This window comes from Bombina bombina, chromosome 2 (assembly GCF_027579735.1).
Source record: "Bombina bombina isolate aBomBom1 chromosome 2, aBomBom1.pri, whole genome shotgun sequence".
NCBI classification, from domain to species: domain Eukaryota; kingdom Metazoa; phylum Chordata; class Amphibia; order Anura; family Bombinatoridae; genus Bombina; species Bombina bombina.
The window spans coordinates 412,292,238-412,319,204 of NC_069500.1; the positions used below are offsets into that span (position 1 = coordinate 412,292,238).

At 39.4% G+C, this 26,967-nt stretch overlaps 1 protein-coding gene across 2 annotated transcripts in view; it reads left to right on the forward strand.

Annotated features, from left to right (window-relative positions):
- Positions 1-26,967, forward strand: part of GNB1L (G protein subunit beta 1 like) — a 321,108-nt gene that overhangs the window by 192,335 nt on the left and 101,806 nt on the right. Inside the window, exons 2-4 of one of the 2 annotated variants that reach the window (XM_053701925.1) lie at positions 15,005-15,134; positions 19,225-19,350; positions 21,455-21,611. In XM_053701925.1, the coding sequence (XP_053557900.1) occupies positions 15,019-15,134; positions 19,225-19,350; positions 21,455-21,611 (399 nt within the window). In that variant the 5' untranslated portion in view covers positions 15,005-15,018. The remainder of the gene's footprint in view (positions 1-15,004; positions 15,135-19,224; positions 19,351-21,454; positions 21,612-26,967) is intronic. The other variant, XM_053701926.1, reaches the window with a different exon arrangement.

Consider the following 26,967-nt stretch of genomic DNA (forward strand, 5'->3'; position numbering starts at 1 on the left):
ATTCTGTTTTCCCCATAGGAATCAACGGGGAGAGCCGGCTGAAAAAAAGTCTAACACCTGCAAAAAAGCAGCGTAAAACTCAGTAACACAGCCCCATTGATTCCTATGGGGAAATGCATTTTGTGTCTACACCTAACACCCTAACATGAACCCCGAGTCTAAACACCTTATCTTACACTTATTAACCCCTAATCTGCCGCCCCCGACATCGCCGACACCTACATTATATTATTAACCCCTAATCTGCCGCTTCGGACATCGCCGCCACCTACATTATACTTATGAACCCCTAATCTGCTGCCCCCAACATCGCCACCACCTACATTATATTTATTAACCCCTAATCTGCCGCCCCCAATGTCGCCACCACCTACCTACACTTATTAACCCCTAATCTGCCGTCCCTAACTTCGCCGCCACCTACCTACATTTATTAACCCCTAATCTGCCGCCCCCAACGTTGCCGCCACTATATTAAAGTTATTAACCCCTAAACCTAACACCCACTAACTTAAATATAATTTAAATAAATCTAAATAAATATTCCTATAATTAACTAAATAATTCCTATTTAAAACTAAATACTTACCTGTAAAATAAACCCTAAGCTAGCTACAATATAACTAATAGTTACATTGTAGCTAGCTTAGGATTTATTTTTATTTTACAGGCAAGTTTGTATTTATTTTAACTAGGTAGAATAGTTATTAAATAGTTATTAACTATTTAACTGTAAAATAAAACCTAACCTAAGTTACACTAACACCTAACACTACACTATAATTAAATAAATTAACTAAATTTAATGCAATTACCTAAATTAAATTAAATTAGCTAAAGTACAAAAAAAACACACTAAATTACAGAAAATAATAATCAAATTACAGAAATGCAGGGCATTGCTCCAAAGTAATCAGCTCTTTTACCTGTAAAAAAATACAAACAACCCCCCCAACAGTAAAACCCACCACCCACACAACCAACCCCCCAAATAAAATACTATCTAAAAAAACCTAAGCTCCCCATTGCCATGAAAAGGGCATTTTCATGATGTACATTGCCCTAAAAAAGGGCAGTTAGCTCTTTTGCCGCCCAAACCCTAATCTAAAAAATAAAACCCACCCAATACACCCTTAAAAAAACCTAACACTAAACCCCCTAAAGATCGACTTACCAGGAGACGTCTTCATCTAAGCCGTGGCGAAGCGGTCCTCCAGACGGGCAGAAGTCTTCATCTAACCCGGGCAGAAGTGGTCCTCCAGATGGGCAGAAGTCTTCATCCAAGCCGGGCAGAAGTGGTCCTCCAGACGGGCAGAAGTCTTCATCCAGACGGCATCTTCTATCTTCATCCATCCATCCGTCGCGGAGCGGGTCCATCTTCGACATCCGACGCGGAGCATCCTCTTCTGGCGACAACTAAAACAGAATGAAGGTACCTTTAAGTGACGTCATCCAAGATGGCTTCCCTTAGATTCCGATTGGCTGATAGAATTCTATCAGCCAATCAGAATTAAGGTAGAAAAAATCCTATTGGCTGATCCAATCAGCCAATAGGATTGAGCTTGCATTCTATTGGCTGTTCCAATCAGCCAATAGAATGCAAGCTCAATCCTATTGGCTGATTGGATCAGCCAATAGGATTGAACTTCAATCCTATTGGCTGATTGCATCAGCCAATAGCATTTTTTCAACCTTAATTCCGATTGGCTGATAGAATTCTATCAGCCAATCGGAATCTAAGGGACGCCATCTTGGATGACGTCACTTAAAGGTACCTTCATTCTGTTTTAGTCTTCGCCAGAAGAGGATGCTCAGCGTTGGATGTCTTGAAGATGGACTCGCTCCGCGCCGAATGGATGAAGATAGAAGATGCCGTCTGGATGAAGACTTATGCCCGTCTGGAGGACCACTTCTGCCCGGCTTGGATGAAGACTTCTGCCCGTCTGGAGGATCACTTCGCCCGGCTTCAATGAAGACGACTCCCGGTAAGTCGTTCTTCAGGGGGTTAGTGTTAGGTTTTTTTAAGGGTGTATTGGGTGGGTTTTATTTTTTAGATTAAGGTTTGGGCAGCAAAAGAGCTAACTGCCCTTTTAAGGGCAATGCTCATCCTAATGCCCTTTTCAGGGCAATGGGGAACTTAGATTTTTTTAGATAGTATTTTATTTGGGGGGTTGGTTGTGTGGGTCGTGGGTTTTACTGTTGGGGGGGTTGTTTATATTTTTTTTTACAGGTAAAAGAGCTGATTATTTTGGGGCAATGCCCGCAAAAGGCCCTTTTTAAGGGCTATTGGTAGTTTAGTTTAGGCTAGGTTTTTTTTTATTTTGGGGGGGGCTTTTTTTATTTTAATAGGGCTATTAGATTAGGTGTAATTATTTTAAATTTCTGTAATTTGTTTATTATTTTCTGTAATTTAGTGTTTTTTTGTACTTTAGCTAATTTAATTTAGGTAATTGTATTTAATTTAGTTAATTTATTTAATTATAGTGTAGTGTTAGGTGTAACTTAGGTTAGGTTTTATTGTACAGGTAAATTTGTATTTATTTTAGCTAGGTAGTTATTAAATAGTTAATAACTATTTAATAACTACTCTACCTAGTTAAAATAAACACAAACTTGTCTGTAAAATAAAAATACATCCTAAGCTAGCTACAATGTAACTATTAGTTATATTGTAGCTATCTTAGGGTTTATTTTATAGGTAAGTATTTAGTTTTAAATAGGAATTATTTAGTTAATGATAGGATTATTTATTTAGATTTATTTAAATTATATTTAAGTTAGTGGGTGTTAGGTTTAGGGTTAGACTTAGGTTTAGGGGTTAATAACTTTATTATAGTGGCGGCGACGTTGGGGGCGGCAGATTAGGGGTTAATAAATGTAGGTAGGTGGCGGCGATGTTAGGGATGGCAGATTAGGGGGTTAATAATAATATTTAACTAATGTTTGCGAGGCGGGTGTGCGGCGGTTTAGGGGTTAATATGTTTATTATAGTGGCGGCGACGTTGGGGGCGGCAGATTAGGGGCTAATAAATTTAGGTAGGTGGCGGCGACATTGGGGGCAGCAGATTAGGGGTTAATAAATATAATGTAGGTGTCGGCGATGTTGGGGTCAGCAGATTAGCGGTTCATAAATATAATGTAGGTCGCGGCGGTGTCTGGAGCGGCAGATTAGGGCTTAAAAATTTTATTTTAGTATTTGCGATGCGGGAGGGCCTCGGTTTAGGGGTTAATAGGTAGTTTATAGGTGTTTGTGTACTTTTTAGCACTTTAGTTATGAGTTTTATGTAAGGGCGTTGTACCATAAAACTCTTGACTACTGACTTTTAAATGCGTTAGGACTCTTGACAGGGTAGGCTGTACTGCTCACTTTTTGGCCTCCCAGGACAGACTCGCAATACCGGCCCTATGTAAGTCCCATAGAAAAAAGACTTTACGAAGTTTACGTAAGTCGTTTTGCGGTAAGGCCAAAAAAGTGTGCGGTGCCCCTAAACCTTCAAGACTCGTAATACCAGCGGGCGTAAAAAAGCAGCGTTAGGACCTCTTAACGCTGCTTTTTTACCCTAATGCACAACTCGTAATCTAGCCGAAAGTTTTTTGGCTTTGCTGTACTTGCGCGCAGAGCTTTATGGTTGAAGTCCTGGTCTGCGGGTGTGTCCTCTAAGTGTATGCTTTTGTCTATTCCTTACAAGGGTAAGACCTTGTTTGGGTAGGGTTTAGCTGAAATTATTTCTGATATTATGGGAGGGAAGATGCATTGTCTCCCTCAGGATAAGAGGAATAAGCATAAGAGTCATTAGAGTAATTTTCGTTCCTTTCGAAACTTTTCAGGTAAGCCTTCCCCCTCCTCTTCCAAGCAGGAATAGTCTAAGTCCTCCTGGACGTCCAATCATTCTTGGAGTAAGGGGAAGCAATCTAAGAAGCCTGTTTCTGACTCTGTCAGCATGAAGGGTCTGCCCCCGATCCGGGATTGGATCTGGTGGGTGGCAGACTCTCTTTTTTCGCTGAAGCTTGGGTTTGGGATGTTCCAGATCCTTGGGCGGTGGACATAGTGTCCCAGGGTTACCGGTTAGAATTCAAGGCCTTTCCTTTCAGGGGCAGGTTCCTTCTCTCCAGGTTATCTGTAGACCAGATAAAGAGGGAGGCATTCTTACGTTGTGTTCAGGATCTTTCCGATATGGGAGTGATTGTTCCCGTTCCAATACAGGAAGAGGGTCTGGGATTCTATTCCAATCTGTTTGTGGTTCCCAAAAAGGAGGGAACCTTCAGACCAATTTTAGATCTCAAGAGCGTAAATAAGTTTCTCAGAGTTCCGTCTTTCAAGATGGACACTATTCTTCCATTCTTCCTTTGGTTCAGGAGAGTCAATTTATGACAATGGTAGACCTGAAGGATTCGTATCTACATATTCCCATCCACAAGGATCATCACAAGTTTCTGAGATTTGCTTTCCTAGACAGGCACTTTCAATTTGTTTTGCAACAGCTCCCAGAATTTTCTCAAAGGTTGGTGTTGCTCCGTTTGAGGGTTGTTGCAGTGGCGCCTTATCTGGAAAACATTCTGGTTCAGGCACCATCTTTTCAACTAGCAAACTCCCACACAGAGTTGTTGTCTTTTCTGCGCTCCCACAGATGGAAGGTGAATTTAGGAAAAAGTTCCTTGATTCCAGCTACAAGGGTGGTGTTCTTGGGAACCATAAAAGATTCTCTAGAAATGAATATTTTTCTGACAGAAGCAAGAAGAACAAAGATTTTCAATTCTTGTCTTGCCCTTCAGTCCTCTTCCTGGCCGTCAGTGGCTCAGTGTATGGAGGTTATTTGTCTGATGGTGTCGGCTATGGACATCATTCCTTTTGCTCGGTTTTTATCTCAGGTCTCTGCAGTTGTGCATGCTGAGTCAATGGAATGGGAATTATGTGGATCTGTGTCCGCTAATAGATCTCGGTCAGGCGTCAAAGGATTCTCTTCTGTGGTGGTTGTCTCAGGATCATCTCTCTCAGGGAACTTGCTTTTGCAGACCTTCCTGGGTGATTGTGACCTCGGATGCCAGTCTGCTGGGATGGGGAGCAGTCTGGGGCTCATTGAAGGCTCAGTGTCTATGGACTCGTGGGGAGTCAGTTCTTCCCATAAACATCCTAGAGCTGAGGGCAATTTTCAATGCTCTTCTAGCCTGGCCTCAGTTAGCTTCAGCCCAGTTTATCAGGTTTCAGTCGGACAACATAACCTCAGTGGCTTATATCAGTCATCAGGGAGGAACTCAGAATTCCTTGGCCATGATAGAGGTAGCCAAGATTATTCAGTGGGCGGAGACTCACAACTGCTGTCTGTCTGTCTGTCTGTCTGCGATCCATATTCCAGGGGTGGACAATTGGGAAGTAGATTTTCTTCTTAAATGGAAAGAGTCCACAGCAGCATTTATTACTTTTGGGAATTAAGAACCTGGCCAACAGGAGGAGGCAAAGACACCCCAGCCAAATGCTTAAATACTCCTCCCACTCCCCTCATCCCCCAGTCATTCTTTGCCTTTAGTCCACGGAGGTTGGCAGAGAAGTGTCAGAATTTTTCATTTTTGTTTTTTGTCTCTTATGGAGGATAGTACTCTTCGGCATGGGACAGGAGTTTTAAGTAGTTTTGTTAGTCTTTCAGTGAGGGCTTGGATGAAAGTTAGAGTCCTGAGATGCAGGGAGAGTCTCTCTGCAAAACCATCCAGACTCATATTAACAGCTCCTCAAGCAATCAGCATTGTCGAACTTCGCTCCTCTGCCTGCTTTCTTCTCTCAAGTCCATGGCGGAGGCGATGCCACTATTCGTCACACTTGAAAGGCCGTGTTCCTGTTCCACGGCGTAGATTCCGGTAAGATTGTTTCATTTTACTTTATTGTCAATGTACTGTAATGTGAATGGTCTAACTATATGACATATGGGTCTCAGTGAGTCTCCGTTAGTATCTTGGAATCGAGGGTTAATGTCTCCTGAGGGGGGTTATTAAACAGGGGGGTTTATAATCATGTTTCTTATGTGATTCAACCTGCTTATGTGTGATGTTTATGGACTCGTTGTTGGAACTTTGAGGCCTTTGGAAGTGACGCAAACTTTTCGTTGGGCGTGCTTTTTTGGACTGTACGGTTCACCTTGATGTCGACCAATTTGTTCTGAATGCCATATTAGAGTGCCTGGTTCCTCTGGCTCGGTCAATCGGGGGCCTGCTGAGCCATCCGCCTCTGGGGGCCCTGTCCTCCAGGAGGCGAGTTCCCTACCAATTCATACATCTACACATGTGGGTAACCCAGTTTATGGTTCCTCAATGCAGGGTGGCATGTTCCCCCTGGAGGTTGCAGCACATTTTCGCTTCTAAATAATGTTAGTGATGGTCCGTCTGCAGAGTCCAGACGTTTATTTGAGATTGTGCTCGTGCCCTATTGTCCCGGGTCTTCTGCCTTGGGGTGGGCCTCTACAGTTCCCCCCGGGTGTAACTGTTCCGGAGTGTTGTGCCTTTTGTTACAGAATTGCGCGCATTAGCGTGTTGCTTAGACATCTTTTTCAGTTATTGAAAGACCCTATCGTTAACAGATATGGGGAATTTCAGTCTGATAATTTGAATGGTTCACCTCATTAGACATGGGGGGTTATCTCCTGTTTGTCATTTGTTTGAGATCTTTCCCAGTTTTTGTGAAAGATAGGGCTCCGTTTGGCTTGTCCTGCGGGTAGGTCTGTGTTTTTTGGGCGTTAACCTTCGGGTTGCCTTATATTTTATTTTGTATCTGATAGGATGTCTTTTAATTGTGTTTGGTTTTTTCGGGAACTATCTGGGATCGATACTCTTTGTTACTTCTCTGGAAGTTGTTTGGGCACGTTAGTCCTATGTTTAATAATGTCTGTTTTCTATTTTTCCCCTATGTGGGAAAATTTATGCAGCTTGCCGGTTAGGACCCTGAGTGAGTACAGGCTGGTCCTGTTGGGTTCGTTCGGTTTTGTGGCTGTTCAGACACGTGGCGCTGTTTTCTGCAGGACTGGTTAGGTAGTAGCGCTGAGTGCTCAAGTTATCATTGTTTTTCATATTCAACTAAGCATTCGAAAGGACCTGTGGGTTCACGAGACGGGAAAGGATTGTTTCAGTCCTTATAGCCTTCAGTCATAGATGACCAGGCAGGGGAGAGTTCCGCTGCGTCACTCTCTCTGACATCTGATTTCATTAGGACCTAGAGTTTCCTCCTTCATGTGGGGGAGGGCTGGCGGGCGTAGCGCCCCGTTACCACTGGTGAGTGGTTTGGCCTTCTGTTTTAGGCTTCTAGATGGTCCTATTGGGGCTTGATTTTGAAACCTGTTTCAGATTTTGGCACCTTAAGGGGGTGCGTGTAAGCTGTTTCTAGTTTATCTAGATGCAACTCTGACTCTGGGCACGTAAGGTCTGCCTGAGTTATAAGACCTTGGGGTCTTCTTCCATTGTCTCCAGGTGGTTAGATCTCCTTTTGGGGATCTGTGTTCCGGTCGTTGGTTGATCCCTGTAGGGACTTGCTTAGCTCGGGGTTTCCCGGAGCTTGGAAGGTTTAGCACCTTTCTCTCCCCTGTGTCCTCTACCTGTGTGGAGGTGATGGGGAGACTAGCCCTGCTAGTAGGGTTTTGGGAACTCAAAGTATCCCTTCTGTTGTCTTGAGGCCTTGTGAAGTACCTTCATTTAACTTCTAGCCTTGCTCCTTGGAGAGTTGGACTTCATCTAGGGGTAGTTCCTTCCTTTGGTCGGGGCTTTCGAGTTCTCTTCTCTGTCCGGATTCTCTGGATATGCTCCATTCCCTTTGTCTGTTTTTTTGGCCAGTCGGGGTGTTTAGTTCCAGGGTATAGTTGCCTGAACTATTAGGTTCCCGGACCTGTTTTTCTCATGAGACTTCCTCTTTCTGGGGCTTCGCTCCTGTCCCAGTTTTGGGTTGTTTTGGATCTCAGGGCTGGTCAGGATGTTCCATGATGGTGGGAACTGGAGCTATGTCCTTGTTCCATCTAATGGACTGGGTCAGGGTTGGCCCGGTTTATCGGAGTATTTATTACTCATTGCCACAGTGTAACCCATGTCGTCTGGGGTTAGCTGGGTGGCTTGCGCCTCAAGAATGTGGGTTTCTACCCGATTGCTGGCACTGGATTCCAGTTTCTGGTGCACCTTAGGGTTGCATTCCCCTGTTAGTTTGCCAGTGTACCTGTGGATTCTCTGCTCTGCAGGCGATTGGGTTGACCGTGCCTCTGTTGGGTGAGCTACTTGTGAGAGGGTCCTCTCTAGGACATTTGCAGGATTTTTTCTTCCCGTTTAGCCGGTGGCTTCGGGCCTTGAAGACGGTTATTACCCTTTTTCTTTAGGGGGATATTCTCTTCCTAGGGAGACAAAGTCCTTACTTGGGGCTTCTCCTGGTCAGGAAGTGGAAGGTGGACTTGGTTCCACCTGGAACCTTGCTGGTTCCATGTCAGACTGTGGGGCCTGTTTTATAGATCTTAGGTCTATGGCCTTGTCTGGTTTCAGAGTAGGGTTGTACTTGTACTCTGGGGGGATGGCTCTGCCACCTTTACGCTCGTTCCTGTACGAGTTTCGGGATTTTTTTTCCCTTGGTGAGTGTGACCCAGCTGGGTCTGCAGGTCAGGATGCCCGAGCGGTTTATGGGTCACAGTATCCTTTGGGATGTGTGAGCTTGCTGAGTCTATTCTGATAGCTCAGTCTGCTGGGAGATGTTTTTTTTCTACCTTTGGGTTCTGAGGGTATTCTCTCCTTCTCGGGGGGGCCTCGATGGAGGCTTTGTGTTCCCCTTTTTAGGGACCTGGGAGTAGGACCGGCGGCTTAGGTTGCCTGGAGCGTGCCCTCTGTCCGGGGCTGTTTTGTGCGGTCTGTTTTTTGACGACTGCTTCTTCTTCCTTGAGTGAAAAAAGTTATATTGGTTACTGCGCTATGAAACACTATTAAGCCTATGGAAAACAAGAGGACTCCCCAGACTCTAAATAAATAAAGGTAGTAGTGTGTAAGAAAAATTTGGCCGCAAAAAAGAGAGAACCAAATAAATCTTAAAAAATAGGCGCTAATAAAAGCTTAAAATAGATGGTGAATAATAAATAGTGCTGAGTAAATGCACAAATATAGGAATAATAATAAACCATATGGTGAAAAAAGCCTATCTAGGCAAAAAACAGTGATCGAAAAATTTGCAAAATCTGCATAAATTTATTACAATAAAAAGTGCGATATAAAATGAAATATGTAATACAAATATACAAAATGAACAAAATATCATATGCGTTCGATCAGGTGCAATGAAAAGTGTAGTATACATTGGATATTAAAATTTGCAACAATAAGATTTTGCAACAGAAAAAATGTGTCCAATACGGAGTGTACTAGAATAATACAATGTAACTAATTGTTATAAATAAAAACAATAATTGATTAGAGGATATCTAAGCAAATAAAAACAATAAAAAACAATGAAGCAAGATCAATCCAAACGATGAGTCAATGATGTTTAGTCGAGACGCTCAACGATCAATGGTCGTGTTTTTTCTGAGTCAGTTATTGAGACTATGATTCAGGCTCGTAAGCTGGTGATTAGGAAGATTTGCTATATGATATGGCGTAAATATCTGTATTGGTGTGAATCCAGAGGGTTTTCTTGGAGTAGAGTTAGAATTCCTAGGATTTTGTCTTTTCTCCAGAAGGGTCTGGAGAAGGGTTTATCTGCAAGTACTTTGAAGGGCCAGATTTCTGCTTTATCTGTTTTGTTACACAAGCGTCTGGCGGATGTGCCAGATGTTCAATCGTTTTGTCAGGCCTTGGTTAGAATTCGGCCTATGTTTAAGTTTGTTACTCCTCCTTGGAGTCTTAATTTGGTTCTTAGACTTCTTCAACAGGCTCCGTTTGAGCCTATGCATTCTTTGGATATTAAGTTGTTATCCTGGAAGGTTTTGTTTTTGGTTGCTATTTCTTCGGCTCAAAGAGTTTCAGAGCTTTCAGCGCTGCAGTGTGATTCTCCTTTCCTTATTTTTCATTCTGATAAGGTGGTACTGCGTACTGCCTTTGGTTTCCTTCCTAATGTGGTTTCTGATAGGAATATATACAGTGTATATATATATATATATATATATATAATCAATAAATTGTTGTTCCTTTTTTGTGTCCTAATCCTTCTTCTCATAAGGAGCGTTTGTTGTACAACCTAGATGTGGTTCGTGCGTTGAAGTATTATTTGCAGGCGACTAAGGATTTCTTCTATAAGATACGACGAGTCCACGGATTCATCCTTTACTTGTGGGATATTATCCTCCTGCTAACAGGAAGTGGCAAAGAGCACCACAGCAGAGCTGTCTATAAAGCTCCTCCCTTGACTCCACCCCCCAGTCATTCTCTTTGCCTACTCTAAGTAATAGGAAGGGTAAAGTTAAAGAGGTGATAAAATATTAGTTTTTATTTTCTTCAAGCAAGAGTTTTTTATTTTAAATGGTACCAGTGTGTACTATTTTCCCTCAGGAAGCAGATCGATGAAGACGTCTGCCTGGAGGCTGTTGATCTTAGCAGTTGTTACTGAGATCCAGAGCAGTTCCCACAGAATTGCTGAGGAGTACTTAAGAAACTTCAGTGTGAGGAACGTTTTTCATGCTATAAGCAGTGAGGTATGTTCAGTCATTTTTTTCTGGAGAGACTGTGTTATTTCAGAATTGGCTGACAGTATCCACATGAGGGAGAGGGTAAGCAGTAATCCTAAAGTATATAAAAAGGGGTATTACTGGACTTGCATTTATGGGCTATACAAAAATGGTTGACACTGATGTTTGAATGTTTGTGGGCCAACGTTTATATGTTGGGAGTGCAGTTAACGTTTTTAAAAGAGGCGTTTTTATGCTTTATTAAGAGGGTACACACGGCTTAATTTCTCGGTTTCTGAACCCACATGGCTAGGTTTTAGACCGCTCTGGTGCGGTCAATTTGGGCTGTAAGACATCGAGTGAGATGGGCGGGGCCTATTTTCGCGCCTCAGTTGCGCAGTTGTTTTTATCAAGCAAGCAGCAAGCTCCTGATGCGGTGGGCCTTTGTGAGCTGTATTGGGCCAAAACTAAGGTTTATCCCGGTTTTACAGACCCCTGAAGGCAGGTAGGCGCCACAGCAGGGCTGTGGCGAGGTGCAGGGGGTGCTTTTTGTTGAAATAAACGTGTTTGTAGTTTTCCGTTTTTTCCTGTAAGGGTTAAGTATTCCTTTCCTTGTGGGGCAAACTTAGCTGCAGTATTGGGATGCTTTTACCATAAAATTGGGACAATTTTATTGTTTTTAAGCAGTTTTACAAAAATTGTATCCTTTTTTACTCTTAAAGGCACAGTACCGTTTTTTAAGATTGTTATTTTTTCACTAAATAAAGTGTTTTCCAGCCTGTTTGTGGTCATTACTAGCCTGTTGAACATGTCTGACATTGAGGAAAGCCAATGTTCCATGTGTTTAGAAGCCATTGTGGAACCCCCACTTAAAATGTGTCCCTCATGTACTGAAAGGGCCTTACATTGCAAAGAACATATTTTAGCTGATAAAAGTATGTCGCAGGATGATTCTCAGTCAGAAGAGAATCAGGTTTTGCCATCTACTTCTCCCCAAGTGTCACAACCTTTAACGCCCGCACAAGCGACGCCAAGTACCTCTAGTGAGTCTAATTCTTTCACCCTGCAAGATATGGCCGCAGTTATGTCTACTACCCTCACAGAGGTATTATCTAAACTGCCTGGTTTGCAGGGGAAGCACAGTAGGTCTGGTATGAGAGTAAATGCTGAGCCCTCTGACATTTTATTAGCCATCTCCGATGTACCCTCACAATGCTCTGAATTGGGGGTAAGGGAATTGCTGTCTGAGGGAGAGCTTTCCGATTCAGGAAAGATGTTCCCTCAAACAGAGTCAGATATGACGGCTTTTAAGTTTAAGCTTGAACACCTCCGCTTGTTGCTCAGGGAGGTTTTAGCGACTCTGGGTGACTGTGACCCTATTGAGATTCCTCCAGAGAAATTGTGTAAAATGGATAGATATTTAGAGGTTCCTTCTTACACTAATGTTTTTCCAGTCCCTACGAGGATTTCGAACATTGTTACTAAGGACTGGGGTAGACCAGGTATTCCGTTCTCCCCACCTCCTACTTTTAAGAAAATGTTTCCCATATCTGACACCATTCGGGATTCGTGGCAGACAGTCCTTAAGGTGGAGGGAGCTATTTCTACCCTGGCTAAGCGTACAACTATACCTATTGAGGACAGTTGTGCTTTCAAAGATCCTATGGATAAAAAATTAGAGGGTTTTCTAAAGAAAATATTTATTCATCAGGGTTTTCTTCTGCAACCTATAGCGTGCATTGTTCCTGTAACTACTGCAGCTGCTTTTTGGTTCGAGGCTCTAGAGGAGGTTCTTAAGGTTGAGACCCCATTAGAGGATATTTTGGATAGAATTAGGGCTCTCAAGCTAGCTAATTCTTTTATTACAGATGCCGCTTTTCAACTGGCTAAATTAGCGGCAAAAAATGCAGGTTTTGCCATTTTAGCGCGTAGAGCGTTATGGTTTAAGTCCTGGTCTGCTGATGTGTCATCAAAATCTAAGCTTTTAGCTATTCCTAAAAGGTAAGACCCTATTCAGGCCTGAACTGAAAGAGATCATTTCTAACATCACTGGAGGAAAAGGCCATGCCCTTCCTCAGGATAAGACAAATAAGATGAGGACCAAACAAAATAATTTTCGTTCCTTTCGAAACTTAAAAGGTGGTCCTCCTACCTCCTCCCCTGCCACAAAGCAGGAGGGGAATTTTGCTCAATCCAAGTCTGTCTGGAGACCTAACCAGACCTGGAATAAAGGTAAACAGGCCAAGAAGCCTGCTGCTGCTACCAAGAGAGCATGAAGGGGCAGCCCCTGATCCGGGACCGGATCTAGTAGGGGGCAGACTTTCTCTCTTCGCTCAGGCTTGGGCAAGAGACTTTCAATATTCCTGGGCATTAGAAATTGTGACCCAGGGGTATCTTCTAGAATTCAAAGATTCTCCTCCAAGGGGGAAATTTCATCTTTCACGATTGTCTGTAAACCAGACAAAAAGAGAGGCGTTCTTACGCTGTGTAGAAGACCTATATACTATGGGTGTATCCCGACCAGTTCCAAAAGCAGAACAGGGGCAGGGGTTTTACTCCAATCTGTAAGTGGTTCCCAAAAAAGCGGGAAACTTCAGACCGATTTTAGATCTCAAGATCCTAAACAAATTTCTCAGAGTCCCATCCTTCAAGATGGAGACCATTCAGACTATTTTACCAATGATCCAGGAGGGTCAATATATGACCACCGTGGATTTGAAGGATGCGTATCTTCATATTTCTATTTACAAAGATCATCACCAGTTCCTCAGGTTCGCCTTCCTGGACAAACATTACCAGTTTGTGGCTCTTCCCTTCGGGTTGGCCACAGCTCCCAGAATTTTCACAAAAGTGCTAGGGTCCCTTCTGGCGGTTCTAAGGCCGCGGGGCATAGCAGTGGCGCCTTATCTGGACGATATCTTAATTCAGGCGTCAACTTACCAACTAGCAAAATTTCACACGGACATCGTGTTGGCTTTTCTTAGATCTCACGGGTGGAAGGTGAACGTACAAAATAGTTGACTTATCCCTCTCACAAGAGTTCCATTCCTGGGAACTCTGATAGATTCGGCAAACATGAAAATTTTTCTGACGGAGGTCAGAAAATCAAAGATTTTAAACACCTGCCGAGCACTTCATTCCATTCCTCTGCCGTCAGTGGCTCAGTGTGTAAATTAGAAAGTTGCTTAAAAATGTATGTTCTATCTAAATCATGAAAGAAAAAAATTGTGTTTTGTGTCCCTTTAAACGGGACATAATACTCATATGCTAAATCACTTGAAACTGGTAAAAAACAGGTAGAAAATAAAATAAAATAAGAAATGAACAGCAGCCAATCGGCATCAACAGTGCTGAGGTCATGAACTCTTTTACTGTGATCTCATGAGATTTCACTTAACTCTCATGCGATTTTGTAGTAAACTTCCTTAAACTGAATAGGGAAATAAGATGAGTGTGCACATAAGCTCACTCCCTTAGCTGTCCCGGGACATACATACTATTTTGATGCTTAGAAGTCCTTTACAATGGGATGTGGCTACTGAGGAATTTTTAAGGTAAAATATCTTTCTTTTTTACATAGAGATGTTCAGGTGATATTTTCTAGTCATCTTTTTACAGCTATGCTGCATCACTTTCAAGTGTTTCAACATTTGAGTATCATGGCCCTTTAAGTAGGAATTTTACAGTTTTTTTCTATTAGATTAGTTCAACTTTGGGGGCTTTTTTTAAAAATAAGGCTTCTGTTGTGTATTTTGCACAGCAGCAACTTGATCTTCTTTACTTACTTCTTTTTGAGATTTTTCACAGGAAATTACTTCACTCTTAGTGGCTGTTAAATAGTTCCCTACCCTAATTTTTTCCCCACCCATTTACTCGTGGACTCTACAGTTTGGGTATTAGATCCCAAGGGTAATGACTTGTGAAATCTCACCACCTTATGAAAGAAAATAAAATGTATGCTTACCTGATAACTTCATTTCATGGTAGTGAGAGTCCTAGAGACCTGCCCTTTTATATTTTTCCAATTGGCAGCAGATTTAGTATGCACCTCATTTACTCTGCTTTGTCCTTTCTTACTTCTGTATTTTTCTCCTTATCTCGGCTTTACATTAGACTGGGATCTCAGAGAGGTGAGAGGGATTAAAAGCTTTTATTTAAAATAATTTTTTATAAACTAAGTAATCCGTTATTGTATTGTTACATTATAAGCATATAACCTACCTACTGCAGGCTTATAAGACACATTTAAAAAATTGTCACCTTCTATTTTTTATTAGTTCAAATGTTCACAGAAAATAGTTTACAAAATATTAGTGTGCACCAATAGGGAAAGGATTTGGTTATATATATACAACGCTGTTGTTTTGAGGCTGTGCTCTGATTTTATGTTTCTCCTTCAGCCTAGCATTGGAGTATGGCAGTACCACCCCCAGATCCAAAGTTTGATCTTCGTGGAATCTGTGCTGAGGTGAACTGTCTGCATTTCAGTTGCAAGGCCCAAGTTCCGTGTTTACCACTCCTCTTTTCAGGGTAAGTACATAACTTTACAGGATGGCAATTTTTATTATTATTATTTAATTTTTGCGCCTGCTTATTGATGCCACATGTTTGTTTTAGGGTTTAGTATTCCTAATTTATATGATTTAGCAAAAGTTAAGGAGAGTGAAAGAAACAGGATTTAACCTATTTTATTTTCAGACAAATTTAAAGGGCTAGGTAAAAGATGTAAATAGACAATCATGCTTCAATAATCCAATATAAAGGAACATTCTAGTTTATATGCAATTAAGCAGGATTGGGACTTTTTAAAACGTTTAGGGCTAGATTACAAGTGGAGTGCTAACAGTTGTGCACAAATTAAAAGGGATTTATCACAGCAGTTTGCACGCATCCGTTTTTTTGCTCGTATTACAAGTTGAAAGCAAACACAATCGCTTGAGCACAATTGACATTAGCGTGCTTCGGGTTAGCCCGACCTCAGAGCTCTGGTTAACTGTTTTGTAAAACAGAAAACATCAAAAATACATTACAAGATACACTTACATTCATGATAACACAATCTAATGAAAAAATTATTAAAAAAATATTGCACACAAAAGTTATAAAAGTTATATGAGTTGTTAGAGGAAAAAAATGCAAAGGGTTTTAACATGTTGAAAGATGTATGTGTGTGTGTGTGTGTATATATATATATATATATGTGTGTGTGTATATATATATATATATATATATATATGTGTGTGTGTGTGTGTGTGTATATATATATATATATGTGTGTGTGTGTGTGTGTGTGTGTATATATATATTTATAAGTGTATATATGTATTTACAGACATGTATACACATATAAACACATATATAAACATATTTATAAATGCATTGGAGCTCTTTGTAGTTAAGTAGATGCAAACATGAAGAAACATATTCATGCAATATTCATTTTTTATATGCATTCCAATGTTCTGCACATAGCAGAATATGTTCTATGTATTTTTAAATAGATACTCCTGTATTTGTGCAAAATTATGTATATAAATATGTATTTGTGTAGAAATATAACATATTCTTCTCTGTGAAGAACATTGGAAAGTGAAATATTCATAAATTCTTTTCAGTTTAGCGCACTTGAGAATATGCGATCGGGTTTGCGCTTGACTAGGGTGGTAAGTTTTTCCCCACTTTTTTTGCCCCATTGACTTCTATGGGGGGAATACGCTATCCCACACTCGATATTGTAAGTTCTTCTTTTTTCGCACGTTGGATTAGCGCTCGAGTGAAAACAGTTTACTTTCAACTTGTTATATGAGCGCTATCCGACACACACGCAAAAATCTTACTTCTAGCGGAGTTAACACTCGAGCGAGAATGTTAAATAACACTCCACTTGTAATCTGGCCCTTAATGTAATTTGTTTAATGTGAAAAGCCGTTAATGAGCCAAATAAATGCCAAAACAATCAATTGCCACAAAACTTTGCACTAGACCCAGGAAGAGGCTTTGCGACGGGTGGAGGAAGCTGGAGCTGCAGTGAAGATTAAAAGGTAAGTTTTTTTCACAACAGGAGGGAAATGTAAATTTTGATTAATTAAAGTGCCCCTGTTTTTAATAAAAATTTTAAAAACCGGGCACTTTAGCATCAAAATTGACATTTACTTTAAGGACATTTTTTTTGTCTGCTTAATAGTCCAACATCACACATGTACACCGAAAATTGCAGGCCTTTAGGTAAAACACACTCACGTTTTACTCTTTTTGCCAATTCTAATAGGGTTAATATTATTTGTTTAATGTCAAAGTGCTTAATGTCCCAAAAAATGCCTAAACAACAATCAGTTGCCACACAAGTTTGAAGAAGCGAGGTTTATTACTGCCCAAGCCTATTCTAGAAGTTTCATGAGTTTTGCATTCCCACACTGCAAATAAATCACGTTAAGCACAATACAATATCACAACACACATCTACACATTTAAAGGAACAGTCTACTTGAAAATTGTTATTGTTTAAAAATATAGATGATCCCTTTATTATCCATTCCCCAGTTTTGCATAACCAACACTGTTATATTAATACACTTTTTACCTCTGTGATTACCTTGTATCTAAGCCTCTGCAGACTGCTCCCTTATCTCAGTTCTTTTGACTGACTTGCATCTTAACCAATCAGTGTGGACTCATAAATAACTCTATGGGAGGGAGCACAATGTTTTCTTTATGACACACATGAACTAGCACTGTCTAACTTGTCAAGATGCACTAAATTAAAAGGTGGTTTTCAACGGTTAGAAATCAGTTTGAGTCTACCTAGGTTTAGCTTTTTAAAAAATGAATACCAAGAGAACGAAGCAAATTTTATGATTAAAGTAAATTGTAAAGTTGTTTAAAATGGCATGCTCTATCTGAATCATGAAAGTTTAATTTTGACTTGACTATCCCTTTAACTATTTTCCCAATTCTAAAAGGTTTAATGTAAACTGATTAATGTGAAACAAATGTAAAACAAAAAAATACCTAAAGTTAAATAAAATGTCTCAAAATTTGTATCACTTTCCAAGCCTATTCTATAAGTATTATGAGTTTTTGATTCCCACACTGCAAGTAAATCTCGTGAAGCACATTTTTTGGACTGGTTAATATTGTATAACATAAAAAAAAAATACCTTTTATGTAACTCAGTTGCTACCAAAATTTTCCACAATACAATCTACACAGAAAATGTAGTGCTTTTAGATGAAACACACTTAAAATTATAAACATTTAACTATTTTTGCCAATTCTAAAATGTTTAATGAAATCTACATAATGTGAAAAAGTTCTTAATGAGCCAAAAATGCCTTAACATCAATTGTTTCAAAAAGTTTTAAGATAATTGTTCGATGTTTAGGCATTTTTTTTGCTCATTAAGGCCTAGATTATGAGTGGAGCCAATATTGCACTTACGCAAATGTGATTTCTAGTGCTAAGTGTAAAAGTGCAGTAGCACTAGCCAGCCACTTGTAAAGGGACAAATTTGCCTCTTTACCAGCGACTCAGCAAGCGCTACCCAGGTGCCAAAAAGTTTAGATTCCTGCTTTCCAAATAAAGATAGCAAGAGAACATAAAAAATCTGATAATAGGAGTAAATTGGAAAGTTGCTTAAAATTGCATGCTCTACCTGAGTCATGAAAGAAAACATTTTGGTTTAGTGTCCCTTTAAGCAATTTGTACTTTATTTCAGTAGCTACAAATTTGGCCTTTTAAAGGTCGTTGTGCTTGGCCATTTTCTTTATCTTAAGTATACAACCAGAACCTATTTTTATTTCTTTATTTCCTCATATGTGCTACCCTTTCTTCTTGTGAAAGAGCTATATGCACTTGCTTTCCAGTGCAGACCTGTAATTCCTCTGAATTGGCTCTGAGCATGTTTGAAGCCTTCAGAAAGCAGATATTGGACTATTGCAGAGGGTTGTGTCATTGGAAGGCAGTGGAAAATGACATTTTGAGAAGTGATTTTGTTTTCTAGCATTTAAGTAGGTATTTTTAAGCTTAAAGGCAACTGGTCTCAAAAATCTCTCTTAATTGCATAGGGACTTGAGAGTTCCTCCACATACTACCAGCAAGTATGGTGTTCTTGTGTTTATTGTCAGCTTTATTTTATTAAAAAAGAAGCATATGAACAAAACTTTCCAGCTTAAGGGTTTAGGGCCAAAATGTGTTCATCTACTGTACTTCCCCAGATTTTGTATTATATGATCTTTGTGCTGGAACCATTCAGTACTGCACAGCACCCGTTCACATCATTTTTCAAATACTACAGAAAAAAATTGTGTTTGTGCTTGATCTGCATAAGCCCCGAAATGTTCTTAGATGTGTGTGTTAATAATGTTACCTGTTATTGTACAGACCTAGATAAGTACTCACATCTCAAATGTTCTCCTACACGTCAACCAAGAGATATTCCTTGCACAGAGAAACATGGTATTCAGGTAAGAGACTATTTGGAGGGCCAAATAAAGTGCATTTAGGGATTTTAGGGCCTCATTTTGGCCATAGGTTGAGCAAGCTTGTTTTATACACTGAAGATGATCTCCAGACAATTCCTTAATATTGCCACACAATTGTTTTCTTTATGACTTGTTTCCAGAGCTTCAAGTGGACTGATCCATGCCTGGAATCTTAATACACGAAGAGTGGAGTCTGCTCTTGATGGTCACCTAGGGAAATCAATATTATGGCTCCATACTCTACATGACAGAGATTTGCTTCTAAGGTAATGTTGCTAGGATTTAATTTCAGATATGCCTGTAATTTTTTTTTACATTTGCTTACTGCTTCTAAATTAACAATGATACTATTGCAATATGTTCAGAATACTGAAAAAATGAAAAATTAAAACAAATCTTGCGCTCTCGCTCTCAGACCACAACCCTTTTGTGTTTTGTTAGGTGTCTATGTATCCACATCCTCATGTTCTGGGATTGGACTGAAGTAGCAAGGGTTTCATGTACCAAGTCACAGTATACGCCAATGTTCATTTAACGGCATGTAATAGACAGACTCTACTATATAGAGATAGATACTGATATAACAATCCAGTATAAAACCTTTTAAAAACGTACTTAGAAGCTTCCAGTTTAGCACTGTTGATGAGGTTAGGTTGGAACACCCACTGAAATGCGCTGAGAGCAGAACCTCCCCATCCCCTGCATATGAAAAGTCCCATTATACAAGCAGAAGCAGCCTGAAGTCCGTATACATCAGTATACATCTAAAACTTTGGGGCTTGGGTCTGAAAATCAGCACAATGTTATTAAAAAATAGTATACATTTTTACAAAAACACCCCAGATGAGTTGTATAAATGGATCATCTACAAAACATTTATGCAAAGAAAGATCAAGTGTACAATGTCCCTTTAAGTATCACTGACTGACATAAACCATCTCTTGCATTCACCAGACGCCCTTGTTTGTAAGTTGTATTGTGCTTGCTCTGGTGCGTGTGAGTAAATGATCCATATCTTTGAAAACAAGTTACACATACAATTCTTGTTTTAGGACTATTAATGGGAAATGTATTCCAGCAGCAGACTGTTGGAGCAATTTCATGGCTCCTTGTAGCAAATGATTACTTGAGGGCAGAACTACCTTAATATTTTATCAAATCTTTCATTAGTTCATTGAAGCTATTTAATGAAAAACATGGGCTGGTTATGTACTTGCAATTGCATGTAATTTTACCCTGAAGATAATTAACAAGTTACTGCCTTTGTTTGGCAATCTTATTACAGTGTTCTATGATCTCTTGCAAATTGTCTTTAGTTTTCTGCAATCATTTGCTTTGTATCCATCGTTTGGACACTACCAGGGATCTGTATGTTCTTAAGAGGATGTGAAATCCACTGCCAACGAGCACATTTTCATGTTTGTCTTTCAGCAAAAGCAATGATAGAGCTTTAATACTTTGTAAGCAGTCAGAAAATAGCAATTACATTGTGTAAGCAGTAAATCTATTTTCCACCTCATTAAAGGGACAGTAAAAGTCAAAATGATTCGGTTAGAACATGGAACTATCCAATTTACTACTATAATTAAATTTGCTTCGTTCTTTTGGTATAATTTATTGAAGCGCTAAACTTAGGTTGGCTCAGGAGAACAATAAACTTCTTCAAAAATTGAAGTTACGGTTTGGATTTCCGAAGGTGAAATCCACCATAGCTTTAGTAATGACAGCCACAGATGGACGGCATATAAACTGTACTGTACAGTGCTATGGGACACAGTATATTCTTAACAGCCTGGTATTGTTCAGCATGACTTGTTGAAGTTGAATTACACCTGTACATAATTATGCCTTTTGGGCATGATAAAGTTTTTCTAATCGACTAGTTCCTCTCCTTTGGAATTCGTATAAAAGTCTATAGAATTCGTATGTTAATCATTTTTAAAGGGACATAAAACCAAAACATTTTTTTCATGATTTAGATAGAGTGTAACATTAAAAAAAACAAAAAACGGTTTCCTTCTATTAGCAAATTGGCTTTTTCTCTTTTGGTATCCTTTGTTGGAAATCAGATAGGAAGGCGTAGGAGCGTGCACATAAATTGAGCAATATATGGCAGCAGTTTTATAACTATGTAGGTAGCGTCCGTGTTCTCTGATCCGAAAATCTGCAAGCTAGCAATCTAGAATAATATGCTCTATCTGAATCATGAAAGAAAAATTTGGGGTTCATGTCCCTTGAAGTATGCTGGTGATTTTGAAGTCATTTATTAATTATGCCATCAAACTATGGTATAGAAATTAAAGTATTTGCAAATGTAATGTATTAAATATATTTTTTATTTGTTAAAACTGCTTTGGTTCCATAAACCAGCCAGGGCCGAGACCAGCAAGTGCACACATGGAACCTAGCAGAGGGAAGGAATGAGGTGATAGAATCTATCAGTTTAGAGTGCGTTGGTTTCTGTAAATGCTCACTGCTGAAGACCAGTTGCTGCCTCTTAGCACTACCAACTGGAGAGAGCGCTAAGGTAAGAATGACCTGTTATTTGAAGGGATATAGAACAGTACTTCTTTAGTAACAACAATTATTATCCATTTACTTTAGATTAAAGGAAACAGAAAAACAGAAACAGATTGTGTTAAAAAAACAACAACAAAAAAACACTTACTTGTTTTCTTGCAAAATGAGCCCATGCCCACAGCTAAACAAGGAAGCAGACATTGCAAAACTTAAGTTTTAGGTCACATGATTTGTGCAGCAGAAGGTTTGTATTGATCATGGGCAATAAACTGACTCTCTGCAGCGCTTTAAAAGGAACACTATACCTTTGCCTTCCTGTTGAGGCCTCTTGCTCCTTGAGGGGCTTGGACAGGAAGTAAAAAAAATAATTTAAAGTTAAAATCCTTTTAAAATGATGAATAATACATATTGCAATTATTTATATTAAAGGGAAATTCCAGTCAAAGTTTAAATGCACATAGATGAATTACATCTTTGAATAGAAACATATTTGCAGTATGCATGTATTAGTAAAAGTTATCACTGTTTTAGTGTCAACATTTTTCTCTGCACGTGCATGTGAAGCATAGCTATATATTCTTAGTGCACCCACATTTTAAATACTGCAGCTGCTCAGAGCACCAGTGGGGCTTGTATCATGTCAGCAATTAACAAATTGAGTCATTACCAGATGGTACAAGCACCTTAGGCTCTCTGAGCAAGCATTGCTTCTGTTCAATACCGAAATGTACCCATGTGGTTTTCAATTTTGTCTGGAATATCCCTTTAAGCAGGGGTGGCCAACTCTACTCCTAAAGCACCACCAATAGTCCTGGTATTACCATTCTCTCTGCAGTAAAATAAAGCAACAGAACTTGTGCTGTGTGTCTCTTTGCAGGGAGAAAAAAAAACCAGGACTGTTGGTGGTGTTTTAGGACTGGAGTTTGCCAGCCCTGCCTTTAAGTTTAAGCCACTGCTTAGTGCTTTTTTTGTTACTACAATGAAACAGACTGTTTAACATCCCTTTAAGGGAGTTACTATTACATTAACTATAACAATCAGTTTGCACAGTAGTCCTTGAAATTATGTAGCTTAATTTAATGTGAGTATGAAAACTAAAAAAGCAGCTTTACACCCTCGGAAAAACTGAACCCAAATTTTATCTTTCATGATTCAGATAGACCATGCGATATTAAGCATCTTTCTAATTTACTCCTGTTATACATTTTTCTTTATTCTCTTGGTATCTTTATTTGAAAAGCAGAAATGTAAGCTTACAAGCCGGCCTATTTTTTCTTCAGCATCCTGGATAGCGCTAGCTGGTTGATGGCTGCATTTAGCCACCAATCAGCAAGTGCTACCCAGGTGATGAACTAAAGATGGGCCGGCTCATAAACTTACATTCCTGCTTTTTCAAATAAAGATACCAAGAGAACGAAGAAAAATTGATAATAGGAGTAAATTAGAAAGATGGTTAAAATCGCATGGTCTATCTGAATCATGAAAGAAAATATTTGGGTTCAGTATCCTTTTAAGTCACAATCTTCTCTGCCTGTGTCTTTAGTCTGTTCTAAAATGCAAATAATAGTTTATATTTTTTTTATTTTAAATCCTTTCTGATTGCAGTACTGTACTCTTATTCTGATGGTACTATGTATACAAAAGTATTAAAAATGATATAAAACTACCTTTAGGTTACATGTATAAGCTGTATTATGACATGTAAATAGTGCCTAAATGACATAAGATATTGCTTTTTACACTTGGTTCCACCCCCTCTCCAAGTTGTCTCATTTTACAGATGCAAATATTCCAAAATCCAAACTATTCCAAAATCCAAACCTTTTCTGGTCCCAGGCAGTTTGGATAAAGGGTTTTCTACCTGTAATGTAACTGGTTATACAATCTGCAAAAAATATGTAGAAGTTGGTAGCAATCTGAAAATAATTTCCGTAAAGCAGGGGTCATATACCTAGCGCACAGATGCGAATCCAGGGAGCAAAGCCAAGTCCAGACCAGAGACCAAACCGAGAGAGACAAATAATATGCAGAACACCCCACTTCAGTAGTAAACCAACACATGAGCAGTATAGGAAATGTGATGCAGCAATTCAAATAGGAATTAACCCCAAAATGATGTCACAAAATGTCACGGGAGACACAACAAAACAACACTGCATGTAAACATGACGTGTCAAATAGCAGAAATGTAAACAAATTGTGTGGGGACATGATGCGTATAGTGACACGTAGAATTAAATAAATTAACCACATTTATTATGAAATTGTGAATATGCTTTGTAAATATGTTAAGCATTCCTCACTGTTATTGCTTGTCATATGACTAGTAATGCCAGAAGTGACCAGTCTGTGAATATCACCTTTATTGGCAAGTTGACTGGCACTCATTCTGCTATAAAGAATCCTCAGAATGTTATGTGTTTAATCACTGTTTTTTATATCTATATGAATAAGTGTAATAAACACCACACTGTTCATCACACTGTTCTTAAACCACTCCTTTCCAATTATTTAATGAGTGCATGCAACACCTCCTGTGGCCCTGACTGGAGCCGAACCTCTGGAGGTAAGTTAGTTAAAGGCTCCCAAAAGTCTGTAGCATTTCATAGAATCATTAATTAGAATTCTTTGTAAGCAGAAGTAAAAGAGGCACAATTTCATATGTACCCACATCAAAACGTAAAGAGCTGACTACACCCAATTGGTTACCTTGTAAAATCTAATTAAAACATCCATTAGTGTCAGCCCTAATGATGGGTTTAATGATACTGCAATTATATGCATTTATCTTAGTGGTTTTTACATTAGGATTCTTTTTTTTTTTTAATTATTTATTGTATTCTGAATTACAAAGTTATCAGACAACTAGGCTATTCAGATGCTGTTGCACTCTCAGTTTAGGTTATTCAAAACCTGGGTTCATTGCAATAATATTTGTTCCATTACACAGAAAGTATAATCTAATAAAATGAAAGGGGCATATAATCTTGTGTGCCACTTGAAAGGGACATTAAACAGGAACTTTATACCACTTAAAATGTTTAATTAAAGGGACAATAAAGTAAAAAAATTAAACTTTCATGATTCAGATAGCGAGTGCATTTTTAAACAACTTTCCACTTCTATTATTTAATTATTTAATTCTCTTGGTATCCTTTGTTGAAAAGCATACCTAGTTAGAGTCACTAATCCCAACATTTTTCTATCATGACTCAATTAGAGAATACAATTTTAAACAACATTCAATTTACTTCTATTATCTAATTTGCTTCATTCTTTAGATATCCTTTGTTGAAGAAATAGCAATGCACATGAGTGAGCCAATCACATGAGGCATCTATGTGCAGCCACCAATCAGCAGCTACTGGGCCTATCTAGATATGCTTTTCAGCAAAGGATATCACAATAATTAAGCAAATTAAATACAGTAATGTAAGTAAATTAGAAAGTTGTTTAAAAGTACATGCGCTTTCTACATCATGAAAGAAAAACTAGAGAGTTCGCTGCTGATTTGTGGCTGCACATATATGACTCTTGTTATTGGCTCACTTGATGTGTCCAGCTATCTCGAACTGTGCATTGCTGCTCCTTAACAAAGGATAGCAAGAGAATGAAGCAAATTTGATGATAGATGTAAAAGATAAATTTGTTTGAAATTCTGTGCTCTGTCTAAATCATGAAACAAATGTTTGGGTTTCATTTCCTTTTGGTAAATAAGCAAATTATATATTTTTCATTTATTTTGCCTATGATTGCTGAAATATATGCATTAGCAAACGTTGCATTTTCCCCTCTTCTAAGAGGAACTGAAAAACAGGAGTGCATACTTCATATTTGTAAGATTGTCCATATAGCGTAATTTACACCTTAGATTGATATCTTTGATTGGCCAACTGGATCATAGCATGGCAGGTCACACAACTAGGACATCTGTACGATCCAAGCTTGCTTGTTTTTAATCATGACTCTTTCCTGTAGCAATGAATAGGATCAGTTAACATTAAAAGATCCTTCAGGTTACTGCTCCATTTGTAGCCCACCCTTGGGGGGGAGCATAGTCTGCAAAAGGAAGAGTAGGGTCAGATTGGAGTATCCACCATTTATCACGTATGCTGTTTGCAGCGGTCTGGATGTTGGGCCCATATGTAGTGGTGAAGGTTAACCTTTTTGTCTCCATATCACTTTCCTTCTGTACCAGCAATTCTTCCCGTTTCACTGGACTCAATTCAGTATTTACATCAGATATCAAATTATATGCATATCCCCTCTTAAGGAACTTTTGAGACATCTCATGTAGTTGATTGTGTGCGAGATTTCTCTTAGTATTGTTCCTGATCACTCTCGACAATTGAGCTTTGGGAATTGCATGTATGAGTGATCTTGGATGGTTGCTACTAGCCAACAATATAGAATTCCGGTCTGTAGGTTCCTGAAACAGAGTAGTGGCCAATTTGTTTGAATCTTTAATCCTCAAGTCCAGAAAATCAACTTCTTGTTCAATTTGAATTTGATCAGAGTTGATAGATTCTTGAGTTCAGATAGCCAAAGGTGCTATTCGGCCTCTGAACCCCTCCAGATCAGGAAAAAATCATCAATATACCTTTTGTATACATGGACATTTGTCTTCTCATGTATCCTCATGATGTTGGTCTCAAAGTGCTCCATGAAGAGATTGGCGTATGATGGGGCCATGTTTGACCCCATAGCCGTCCCTGTGCATTGTTGGTAAAACTTTGTCTCAAATTTGAAATAATTGAGACTAAGACATAATTGAATGATTTTACAAATAAATTCAGGATCTGGTCCAATGTATGGATAATGTAATAAGGCTGTCATAACTGCTTGTACTCCTGTGTTGTGGGGTATGACACAACTCTCTCTTATCTCTCTTCTCTCTCTTATCTCTCTTCTCTCTCTATCTCTCCTCTCTCTCTCTTTCTCTTATTTCTCTTCTCTCTCTCTTCTCTCTCTCTCCTATCTCCCTCTCCCTCTCTTATCTCTCTCTCCTTCTCTTATCTCTCTCTCTTATCTCTCTCCCTCGCTTATCTCTCTCTCCCTCGCTTATCTCTCTCTCTCTCCCTCTCTTATCTCTATCTCTCCCTCTCTTATCTCTATCTCTCCGTCTCTTATCTCTATCTCTCCCTCTCTTATCTCTCTCCCTCTCTTATCTCTCTCTTATCGTTATCTCTCTTATCTCTCTCTCCCTTCTTTCTCTCTCTTCTCTCTCTTCTCTCTCTCTTCTCTCTCTCTCTTCTCTCTCATCCCTCTCTTCCCTCTCTTATCTCTCTCTTCTCTCTCCCCTCTCTTCTCTCTCCCCTCTCTCTCCTCTCTCCCCTCTCTCTCCTCTCTCCCCTCTCTCCCCT